This window comes from Zophobas morio, unplaced genomic scaffold, assembly GCF_036711695.1.
Source record: "Zophobas morio isolate AGI-343-1 ecotype UQ-CSIRO unplaced genomic scaffold, CSIRO_AGI_Zmor_V1 ptg000002l, whole genome shotgun sequence".
NCBI lineage: Eukaryota > Metazoa > Arthropoda > Insecta > Coleoptera > Tenebrionidae > Zophobas > Zophobas morio.
Window position 1 is genome coordinate 21,480,723 of NW_026972107.1, and position 12,632 is coordinate 21,493,354.

At 33.1% G+C, this 12,632-nt stretch overlaps 1 protein-coding gene across 1 annotated transcript; it reads right to left on the minus strand.

Annotated features, from left to right (window-relative positions):
• Positions 1-1,540: 1,540 nt before the first annotated feature.
• On the minus strand, positions 1,541-11,772 carry LOC135122529 (uncharacterized). Its single transcript, XM_064046763.1, has 5 exons — positions 11,581-11,772; positions 11,334-11,527; positions 2,357-2,501; positions 2,103-2,294; positions 1,541-2,046 (listed from the first exon to the last, which is right to left on the minus strand). The coding sequence occupies exons 1-5, from the start codon at positions 11,722-11,724 to the stop codon at positions 1,621-1,623; spliced, it is 1,101 nt and encodes a 366-aa protein (XP_063902833.1). The 5' UTR covers positions 11,725-11,772; the 3' UTR covers positions 1,541-1,620.
• Positions 11,773-12,632: the final 860 nt, after the last annotated feature.

The following is a 12,632-nucleotide window of genomic DNA, read 5'->3' on the forward strand; positions in this document are numbered from 1 at the left end:
CTTCCCCTTCAAATCTCAATCCAGTGAATTTGTATACCAACATCAACATTTTCGTCTTTGTTCGTAAATAATTTCATTGTACTAAAGGGTTATAGTAGTAGAAAGTCAAATAAGGAGATCACCATATTTTTTTACAAATACCATCTGTCTGAAAAAGCATAGTGGACTCCGTGACTGATGTTCTCTTATTGTTCCTCTTAGATTGTTTACTATAATGTAATATAACAAAAACTTTAGCCACAGCAACGCGTGGCCGGGTCAGCTAGTAATAATTATAAAAATAACAGAGTAAGTGATAGAAATATGGATATTTTCGGAATATTATGGTAATTTGATGTTTTTAAATTGCATATTAAAATTTTAGTATGGTGTTTATTAACATGATTATTAAATCAAAGAAGACTAATTGCATTGATTGTGGAGTTGAACCGCATGAGTTAAATAAATACAAATTTGTGGGTTTCTGTATGATTACAGTTATACATCGTACAATGGAATAGAAAACTAAATATAAAACTTAATATTACTAGTTTGTGTATTTCACTTTAGTTCACGGTATTCGTCATGCTGGTTACTTATGAATATGTTTGTATTACGATATGAAAAATGTCTTGGTATTAGTTCTTATAGGTGCTTCATTAACAAGATTTCCCAGAAAACGTCGTGCCATGGAACAAGTTTTTGAGTTGTAGGAGGCCATTACCTATGCCGTATCGTTGGTATGACCGATTCGGAAGTGAAAATAAAGTTAATCCTAAAATACGTATTGATCATACAAAGCGAAAATTAAAATATGTATTACAGGTTAAAAACGTTTAATTTTCATTTTTATGTTTCGTTGGCCCAGTGCTAATTTGTGCCATATAACATTTTTATGGATTTTAAGATTTTTATGCTCGCTAGTCATCCCCTTTTTGCTTTTAATACATAAAACTAACTATTTTTTTGATAATATTTAAATTATACTTAGTATTTTTTAAATTGTTCCATTTGTATCATTCTTGGTTCGTATTTGTTCTATATAGATTTTCAACTGATTTCTTAAATTTTAGCACAAAAATATTAAGAATATAATTTTAGTAAAAACTTTTATAATTTTTATCTTACAGTAGTAAGTTTTGGGGTAGTTTATGCAACTGTTTTACGATACAAAATTCAACATTATGAACCAATGAATATTCTTAAAATTTTCAAGCCATGACAGAAAAATTAAAGTTCAAAATCATCTTTTCTACCAAAGTAAAATATTTAAAGTACCAAAGAGAAAGATGTATTCATTTGGAACGCAAACATAATTCCAATTCACCTTTCGGGTGTGTCAGATTCTATAAGAATTTTGCACCACGAAGTTCTAAAACAAATTAACAATAATCCACAAATAAATTTATTTTCTATGACAACTTGTTCAATGTTGGTTATGTTTTTTAAAACAGTGTAAAAACTTTCAATTCCGTGGATAGTTAAGCTATAAAAATTTTAGCCACAGGAAGATTTGAAGAATAAATTATTATTTATGGAATTTATTTGTAAGAAAGGCTATCATTTACACAATTTTCTGCGACAGATTTAGTTCTGAACCAAAGAAATTCTGATCGATCAGTCTCATAGTTTCTGGTAAATTTAATGTGGTAATGAAATCTGACTTTCCGGTTTCTTGTCTTCTGTACTTGCATGTGTCGGTATTACTGACATTTCTTCGGGGTCAACATCAGGACCATGCATCGGCTGACCCTTTAATGTTTCACGATCTAACATATGCGAGTCCACCAAATATTTAGGTGGCGTTATTTCAGGATGTTCCAGTAAATACTCGCAGTAAGCTCTGGTCGATCTTAAATGAGTAATTCCCCGCCAGACCGTAGCCATCGACTCCAATTGTTGTGGAACTCTGGTGCACACCAGCCACTTGTCGATGTCTGCCATCTTTGGAGGCAAAATTTGATACTTCTTGTCCAGTTTCGTTCCGAAAGCGAAAACTCTCTTCGTCTCCTTCGAAGCTTTCAAGTCTCGCAACAGTTGCCGGTGTAGTTGACTGCGCTTAGCCATCTGTAAGTTGAGAGTATTGATCGGTAGATGGCAGCGCAATGAACAGAATAACTTACGTCAGGCATTCCTTTCAAAATGGCGACGCCGTCCGGCACTGACGCCATCTCTTTGACTCTGACTTGAAGCGAGCGCGCCGCGTGCGTGTCGAATCCTATTTCGAACATTTTCAGGACTAAGGGCACGGTCAAGGACGTGGGGGAATCCTCGTCGCTTATGCTTTGCATCCACTCGACAAAATTGACTGCTATCTTTAATTATAGCAAGAAAGTAATTATTTCAAGTACGACTGAGTTAATAAGAATTTCTTTACCGCTGTTGTTATCGCTTTCGCTTTTTGACTTAAATTCATTTCTTCGAACGATAAGGGTGGTAAAGTGTGCCAGATGGCTGCCCTATCAGGACGACGGCTCAAGAATTTCTTGTAGGGATTGTTTTTGCCGATTTCTCGTCTTGAACTTTAGAAGAAGGAATTAGTTTTGCACAAATATTAAAAAAAAAACGTACTGTATGCAACTAGTGGGAGTTTATGAACAATTTGTGACGAAAAGTAAACGACAAGATGCCAGTTAAAAGGACAAATATCTCTGACCGTGTTTTCATAACACGGTAAAATAAAATCAGGTGAAAACACAACTAAGAGGACTTATTTTAAACGTAATAAAAAAAGTTCGAAATGTAGGTATTATATAGAGTATCTCAACTGTCCACCGTTGAAAGATTACGAATCATTCTTGTCAATTATTGATAAAATTCTTTCAAGCACTGTGATAAAACATATTGGTGCTTCATGTAAAAAGTATTTATAGTTGCATTTTAGTAAACCTAACACCCAATATATTTTTTAAGGAAAATTATATGAGATACAATTGTGTGTAAAAAAAGGATATATTTTTAAAAAAACTCCATTTCGCCCTGTTTAAAAATGGATTTTAAGGAAGTTTACACAAAACTTTTTAGTTACGTTGTCTTGACAAATATATAAAAAAGTGAAGTTATTCTGAGTTATTGTTAGAATAAAGTAAAACAAAGCTGGCATCAGAAGGAAACTGACTTATTAGAGCCTAGTTCGAGAAAGTTATAACGTAGAGGATGTCCCATTTAAAAAACATGAGAAAACTCATCAGTTTCAACATCAATCACTCCGATTATTAAATTTAAATCTCATTTATTTTTAATGTGGTAATTCCAAATGTTCATCTCTGAAAAAAGCCAATTTGTAATGAAAAACACATGAAAATACCTTGATATTTTTTTCTTATTTTTAAGAAGAGTGTGAATTGTGTATTTGAAATCTCCAAAATTTTAAATTTAAACTGTGAGAAGCAAACTAAAAATTCTCAAAAAAGGTTTCTTGATCGGATAAGTAGATAAATATTTCTGTTTTAATTTGGTATTCCATGCTTATCTTGCTGACTAATTCTATCTGTTTATATAAGATCTAGTATCTGATTATGATGAAAATCCCAGCACTAAATTAAATCATTTTCATAAATTTTAAGATTACTTCTTTAATCTTTCTAAGAAACGCTGTTAATGGCAATTTGGAAATTGAATTTCTTTAGAAGCCCGATAGGTTAAAATACGTAGTACTTAATCACAGTGCTTAATACCTTGCAGGTTTTCGTTTAAGAATCAGGGACGTAATGCGTCAAAATACTTAGTTTTTTCTAAAAATTGTAAAATTTGTTTTTTTTAAGGAAACCCCTATAAGTTAAAATAAATAAAGTATGTATGTCAAACTAAATGTATAGATGCATGCTACGTGTATGTTTCAAATGAGTTTTTCCTTCACAAAATTTTGTGATGACGTCATCAACATGTTTGCAAGTACACGTATATTAATGTGGATAGGTGCAGTGTAGCACTAATAATAATAGTATTGTATTCCCAAATTTTCGGGAAAATGGAGTGAGCCGTTCCGGAGTCAATCAACAAAATAAATTCACTCATCGATTAAATTTTTTGTCACCTGTATAAGTTATTCTAAAAACTATGAGTGCGTTGATAAATCACAAGTAGGTATAGAGTCATAATATTTTGCATATTTCAGAGAGGTGTTATTCGGCAAAGTTTTGAAGTGACGTCATCTCCGATAACCTTAAAATGTTTGCAAGATTTCGGAGCATTCGATGTTTAAGTTGAATTTAAAAATATTGTTATAAAATTTTTATTTTTTTTTTTCAAAAATCTGGATGTCTGGGGTGAATACTTGACACTGATTTATATAACAAAGTACAGGACTGTCTTATTTTATAAAATTAAAAAAAATATGTTTGCAAATTTTGGAAATGACGTCATCCCATTAGTATTAGGGATGATTAGCTAAATTTTGGCTAGGGTTTTACTATCTACATGATATCCTTCAATGTGCTTACAAAATTTGACAACAATCGGTATAGTAGTTTCGGAGATTATCTGCGTCCTTAATAAAAATATCGACAGACGACAAACCCACATACAGACAGACAGACAGATAGACAGACGGACGGAAACGGAAAACCTATTTCTTCGTATTTTATGGGCCATGAAAGGTAGAGAAAACATAAAATTAGGATGTGGGCCTATGTATTCGATCACAATACTTCCTTAGCTTATGCTCGGGAAGTAAAAATTCGTCGAAGGTTATTTCGACAGGACTTCTCTCGCCCCGGAAGTACAGTCCAACAAATCCCGCTTATTTGGAAAATTAAAAAAAAAAAAGATTTTGAGTATATTTTAAAATAAATATAAATAAGTAATATCAGAAACCGTATAAGAAGGTGAATGACATCCTATAAATTTGTTTTGACATATTATAATTTAGTTTTGGTTTCTACCACATTCCACTTATTTTTTAACGGTACGTTATATGTTTTTTTAGAAATTCTTGTAGAGCCTGTTTTTCTGAAATCATTAATGTGTCGTATTTTAGTCACCCATATCCCGCCCCTGTCTACCATTCCAACATATTATGTTACGAAAATACGCTTCTCTAGAACTCTGGAGTGTTCTTATTGTCAAATCATGATAGGAACTAGATTAAAATTGCTCCAAAAATATTAATGTATTGATAAAGAACAAGGTTATCCTTGTATGTATTGGTGAATTTTTCTATTTAAAAAAAAAATCCATCAACATTATTTCAGAAAGGACATGTATGTCAGTTCTGACACATGTAGAGTAGTACTAATAATAAAACACTGGGGTGTATCGTTCTGGAGATTTGATCAATAAAAAAATATAATACATATATATTAGCAATAACACTGCAAAAAACGAAAACCACATGCAACATTCGAATCCACGCATTTTTCGCCTAGGAACGAGAACACTGCTAGTGTCTAACCTAAGAATAACCTTATACGAACTTCGCATATACAGGGTTAGTCACGAGAGAATTACTTCTGAAAATTATTTTTACGCAACCCAAAATACGAATACCATGTACCATTTGATACTAACTGAATTTAAAATGAAATGCTTAATCCATGATTGCTTTGAGTTTGGCAATCTCATTTTGACAATTGTGGAAAAAGAGGTTACGCGAGTGTCCATGGTGGTACCGCAGCCAGTCGGAAATCTCCTCCGGCGCCGCTAATAAATTTTTCATTGTGCCTCTTGATCTTTTGCAACCGATTAATCACGAGAAAATTATTTCTAAAAATTCCTTTTACGGAATTTTATTCAAAGGTTACAACACAAACTCAAACAAGTAAGTAAATAATTTAACTACTAATCTGTTGAAAATGTTGGCATTTTGGGGGAATGCTACGGCTTTTTTGTAAATGGATGGCCGAAGAAGTCCAGAGGTTGCAGATTTGCACTTCGAAGAGGCTCTAGGTGACGCAGATATGGCGAATTAACACATGCACATTAGCGGCGAACAACATTGGTAGAGCACTTACTGCTTCAGTATAGCCCAGATTGATCTGACTATATGTCATCGATCAAATGGGGCTCTAGAGGCGAGTCAACGATGAAAAAAAATGTTAAAAATTAATTAACGTCAAAGTGACACTGCCAAAGTCAAAGCAATCATGGATTAGGCATTTCATTTTAAATTTCCATAATATCAAGTGGTACAGGGTATTAGTATTTTGGGTTGCGTTAAAAGAATTTTCCGAAGTAATTCTCTCGTGACTAACCCTGTATTAATATAAAAAGCTTGCCGTACAATTTCGATTTTTTTGCGAAAATTTGGATGCCTTGGGGAAAATCTAAAAACGGATTTATGAAGAACAAGTACAGGAGTATGTTATTTTATAAAATTTAAATCCTACTTAAATAAAAAAAATTGGTCAGCGTTTTACCATCTATTTGATATATTCCTAATATACATATAAAATTTAACAGCAATCGGTCCAGTAGCTTCGGAAATTAATTGTCTAATAAAAATCCGGACAGACGGCAGGCAGACACGTTTTCGTAGTATTGGTGTCATAACTCATGGTCATAATGCATCGAGAAAATATGAAAGTAATCAGTCGCCCGATGGACTCGTTTACAATACTTCCTTAGCCTACGCCCGAGAAGTAAAAAAAAAATTAAAGCCGTTAGTTAGCACTGTTTCTTTATCGCTATTGGAAACATTTTACTTTACACAAATGTATCAGCGAAAAATTCAATATAATGCGAAAACAGATTAATTCTTCTACTATGTTGAGTGTTTCGTTACTTTTTAATAACTTTAGTAACAGTTAATTTATGCAATTGAATGAAGACACGTGCGAGAAATATTTTCTCTTAGCACGAACTCTTGGGTTGTCGGAGCGCTGTTGAACTTTTTATGATTTTTTTTTAAATGTAGACAAGGCCGTCGTAAAGTACGAAGCTGTTCTACCGTTTTTTTTTTTGTTTTTCGTTTTCAAATGGCTTACCAAAACGTCGTGCGTCCTTTGAACGCGGGTTTTTAAATTTTAAATATACGCGTACTGACAATTTTGCTGATTTGACGTGTGAACGTAACTTATTTATGTACCTATAAGTATTTATTCGTAGTTTACTTTTTTTTTGTAAAAATTTATTTTAACTTTAACGTAACGTAAGAGTAACATTATTTTGTTTAATATTTGGTTTGGCTATAAATTTTATTTGCTTAGTATAATTGCAGTTACTTGTGTTTCTGTCGTAATTTATCTGCAATTCTTGGTGTAAATATTAAGTTTTGGCTGCAGATGCTATTCGATGCTACTTGTGCAGTTTTCAACAACACACGTACGCGGTTTTATTTACAGTTACAGCTTCGTTTATAACAGTAGAATGCGGTCAAAAGGGAAATATCGTAGACAAACATATCAAGAGGGATTGAGCTTTAGCATCAAGAATTTTACGGTATGGCAAATATTTTTTTATTTACACCACTGCCATCTGAATGTATCTAGAAGTGAAAATAAGATTTTCCAAATTTGCCCCCTAACAAACTGTGGCTCGTTATACATTCGTGACTATCACAAAAAAATTGCAAACGTTGTAACGACAAATTCTCATATTATTGGTTTTTTAAATCGAAAAACGTTAATATTTCCTCTGCAGCAAAAAAAGCTATTGTTAGAATTTGGCTTGGAGCATAACTTAAAAAAAAGTCTGTGCAGTCGAAGGAATAATATAATAATATATGTTCTAAATCCTGAGATTACCTTCTTATTTTTGTAGTTTTAATCTATTGTAAATGTTATACCGGGGTAACTATAAGTACTATTTACCGGTCTAGACCCTTTTTTTTAACAGTGGCACTGATTGGATCATTACTGTCTTACTTTGATGTAGGTATTATTTATTTACCTATATTATATCTTGTAGTAAGTTTATATTTTATTTTTTGCTGGTTTGTAAATCCTTCGTTGCTTTTTTTTATAGAGTCCTTAGTCCGCTACATTATGCAATATCCTCTGTATTATTTTCACCAAAGACTGGCCACCAAAGGTCATTTTAGAATCGTCACTAATCTTACTGCAGTGCTATCCACCTTGTCATAATCGAGTCATAAAATTTAAGTGGATGCAGAAATAACGTGATGAGTATAGTGGGTATATAAAGTGATATTAATACACGGACACGAACTCATATTAATTTTTTACTTACCGCGCATAAGCTTAAGGAAGTATTGCAATCGAGTCCAACGGTTGACTGGTTATTTTCATGTTTTCTCGACATTTTATGATACCTAGGGGACGACAAAATAGGTATCTCGTTTCCGTATAACTGTCTGCAATCTGCCGTTGTCGTCTGTCGTCTGTCCACGTCTATATCGATTTTTATTCAACAGATAATATCCGAAACTGCCGGACTGATTATTGTCAAATTTTGTGTGTATATTAGGAATATTGTGTAGATGGTAAAACGCGGACCAAAATTCCTCTGATCGTTAATTTTATAAAATAACGTGCTCCTACACTTGTAGTTTATGAATACGTGTTTTTTATAATGCTTTGAAATCTTGCAAACGGTTTAAGGTTATCAGAAGCATGGTAAATCGTTAATCAAAATTTATCAGTTTAGGCCTCCTCTAAAAATTGATGACGTCATATTACAATTTTCCCGAATAAATGTTATTTAAATTTTATAAAATAGTACACTCCTGCATGTGTGATTTATGAATCCATCTTGAATTATATTCCAGCATTAAACTGTGTTCAGTTAGAGAGTAACAGGTATTGACGGGTGATGCAAAACGAGTCGAAATAGAAATTCTCGATGCATTACTAGAACGTTTTGTTGATGGAGAAAATTATAAAGCGACTTTGTAACAGCTAGTTATAGAATCAATCTACAACATCATTAGGAGTTCGATGAATATTTTATCGATATAAAAATATTTTACTTTATCAATATCAGTTAAAAATCGCCAAATTTATGAAAGAGTTGATTGTAATACGATACAAAGTCGCCCTTTTGTTAATAGTTTTTTTTTTTAATTTTAGTAAGATTATCGTCAGTCAGAACTGACAAACTGACGTAACTGGTCACATGAACTAATACTATTCACAATCTACACTTGTGAATAGTATTATTTTGTAGTTGACTAGTTCTGTCATATTTCTCACATTAATGACATTTTCTAGATTAAAAATTCTATATCTGTAATAAATACTGATGTAGGTTGTGGTATATATCATTTGCACAGGGTCTTAGAAGCGTGCCGCCTATCATTTTATAACGACTTTTACTAATTGCCAATGGAGTCATGAAAAATACCACACGCATCTGTATAACTGGTTGCCTGAATGCTTCAAATCTTATTAAAAAATAAAACTAAATACTGAATCTTTACAATAAAAAGAAATACATTTACTGTGGTTAAAATGTTCACTATTTTCTTCAAGGCACATGTTCACTCTCTTTTTAATTTCGCCAGTAATCAAATTGCTGCGATCATAATATGTAAAACTTCATTGATATCTTTAGTTATTATTTCATATACCTACGTAGGTATCCTTACTTTTGTACTTTTTTCAATTCCCTGTTATAAATATATCTTTCTAAATTGTCAATATTATTATTACTAATCTACTAGTGCAACGAAGCATTATCGAACATTTCTATCATAAGTTCGGCTTCCTCTGGAAATACATGCAAATATGTTTGGCGTCGGAAAATGTATGCCACCCACCGTAATTAAAGATCTACGAATGTAAGTTCTCCTTTTGAGTGTGGTGCAGTGATCTTAGCGTCCAGTAACTTAAATTCAGCTCGAGACTCGTTTGTGAACTAGATTTCAAAAGCTTGCGGAAGCTCTTTGGTCAACCACATGTTATTTAAGATGCTTGATGGACTTGACAAGGAAATGAACGGACGCTGGTAACCTGGATTTATCATTATTCATGTGAATATAGTTAAATCCATACCTATGAATAGTGTTTGTAATAGACAAGTCTTCTGACACTTATGACATTAATAAATTCATTCTGAATACATACTTTTGTTGGTTATAATAAAAATGTAGAGACATTTAGGGGTGGATTTCCAGTCATGTGCACTTAAATTTAAATCGGGCTAAACAACCTCGACAAAACAAGATACTGACTGGGTTCTTGATGCACTAGACTCTGATTGTGTATTTGCAGTTGAATTAAGTTATTCTTGCGGAAAATAAAGATGTCGAAAACTGCACTGCCGATATTTGTAGAACGTAACACCATCATTCATTCCATTCATTGCGTCAGTGTTTAGCAATAGTGTGAATATTTTTAAAAACAAGCGATATGCATTAGTCAACGATAATGTTGAGTGTTAGTGTTTGTACATTTTAACTCTGAATATGTGTGCTCTAAATTACGTTTGTGTTTCATAAATAATAAAACGAGTGAATAAATTTTCGGCACAGTAGCCAGTAGCTATAAAGCATTACTGTTCTAATTATCTTAATTAAATACAATTTAAAGTAATTAATAAGACAGACGGACGGACGGACAGACAGACAGACAGACACACGGAAATGGTCCCCATAGTGCAAACAAGTAGGTCTCCCATTTGAAAGGTCGAGAAAATGTAAAAGTAGAGAGTCGGCCGATGAACTCGATTGCAATACTTTCTTCGCTTATGCTCGGATAGTAAAAATAGGTCTCCCGTTTCTGTTTGTCTGTCGCCTGTCATTTGACAGTCATCAAATTTCGAACGTATGTTAGGAATATGGTGTGGATGGTAATTTAAATTTGTTTGATCATCATGGTAAACATAATACTTTTTTGTGTTCTACAACCGTAGTACATTCGGAAGATGAGAATTCGCAATATTTCTTCAGGCCCAAAACTAATTACAACGTTCTTGGGACTTTCGGCCATTAAACTGGCACCGGTTACTTCTTCAAATGCAATTCTATAACCGTTCTAACTAATAGGGGTGGAAAGGTTTCTGATTTGGTAGTGGGAGGAGTTCTATTGTCGCTGAATGTTATGTGGAAGAATTCATGCAACATAAAATCAATGTTGCAAAGAAAATGATTGGTTGGAAATCCTCTACGTCAGAAAATGCCACAACTCATATTGAAATTACCGTGGACACGGAAACACTAGAAATACGTGAAGTTCATTTTGTAGAAGGTTCTAATTATGCAGTGAACATAAATTATTAGTATGGAAAGCAGAATTAAATTTGTTCTTTATTTGTATCATTTGATTTTGTTATGGTTAGGACGTGCAATACAAGCCAACTTTTGCGCATATCAAGGACTTTTTACAGCCTCAAACCGGTAAAAAAATAACAGTCCGTATTATTGTGACCATACTGTGATAGAGTAGAATACCGATGTAGGTAAGATATTACGTTCCTCCTAAAAAAAACTACGAAGCTTTTTGAAAGGTGCTTATTACCGTTCAACGCCTTCGTCCGACACCGACCCCAACAATGAGGCGGATGTCTTTCGGTCGTCCGATTCTTTCACAGTGAGTTCATCATCAGACGTCAGCTTTTTGCAAGTTCTTATGAAGCTCAGTATGGAGAGAATCCTGTTGAGAAGTTTCTCCGGCAATATATCGTTTACGACGTCGAGGCGCCTATCGGGCGGCTAAAAAGGGGCAGTAAACGCCGATGTTTTTGAAACTTCACTTTCAAACTCACGATGGCCGCTTCAGATTCCATCATATCAAACAAACTATACCACCAGTTTTTTATTTCTGGCGCGTTGCGTTCGTATATGTTGTGACGGATAGTGTTGGGACATTTTTTCTTTTTCTGCTTACCACACACTGATTCTGAGCTCATTTTTGATGTAAACTATGTTAGCACAAAACTAAAACTGACATTGTTGATAGACGCGCTTTCTTGGCAACCTGTTTTATCGATACTGCAGCCAATTTAAAGACCGCTTTAATAAGAAAAGTAAAAGAAACCGCGGACGAATAATCCAATATTGATTTAAATTCCGACGAGAACAAATATTAATATCTTTAACCGTTTGTATATTGCCTAATATAAAAAAACGTTTTGTAATTCCCCTTGGATAAATGCTTTTGAAACAATATTAAAGCAAAGAAACCGAAAGAGGGGAAACGGCGAAATACATTTTGATGGCTACAAGATATAATAAAATGGGACAAATGAGCCAAGTCACAAGTTCAAAGCGAAAACGGATTGATAGCATAAAAAGGAAATTGGTATTCAGAAAATTCTTAAAAATTAAAGCGAGGAAAGAAGTGACTCGGTAACTATCAAAGAGAACAAATCGGCTAATATGTTGTCAAAAATTAGGTTTTTCATTGCAGAGTAATAACTTCATTAGAGCAGGTAAATATTAAGCAATAATGAATGACCAGGCAACAAACCCACACTAACAAGATCAATAGACATTACAGAATCGGACTTACATATTGGCAAGTTACAAAAATATTCGGAAAAGTAAATATACAATTGAAATTTTAAAATCATAAAACTCAATATTTATTTTAGAAATAATAACTTTTTAATTGTAATATTGTAATAGCATTTGAAGTTTGTTTCATGTAATTTAGTTCCTGTTGTTATTTAATGGTAGTAATTTTACTTTTAATTCATCTTTACATTTAACATTAACGTTTTAATCATATCGTAGCTCATTGATGGAAAATATAGAGTGACTTTTCAAATTTCTGTTCTAGTTACCCATGATGTTTACGTTAACAGTTTTAATTTCA

Coding starts and splice junctions, on each gene's coding strand:
- LOC135122529 (XM_064046763.1), bottom strand. CDS start 11,724: ATGAGCTCAGAATCAGTGTGTGGTAAGCAGAAAAAGAAAAAATGTCCC. Junction 2,502..11,333: donor TCGGACGAAGGCGTTGAACG/GTAATAAGCACC, acceptor CTTCTTCTAAAG/TTCAAGACGAGAAATCGGCA. Junction 2,295..2,356: donor CGAAAGCGATAACAACAGCG/GTAAAGAAATTC, acceptor CTATAATTAAAG/ATAGCAGTCAATTTTGTCGA.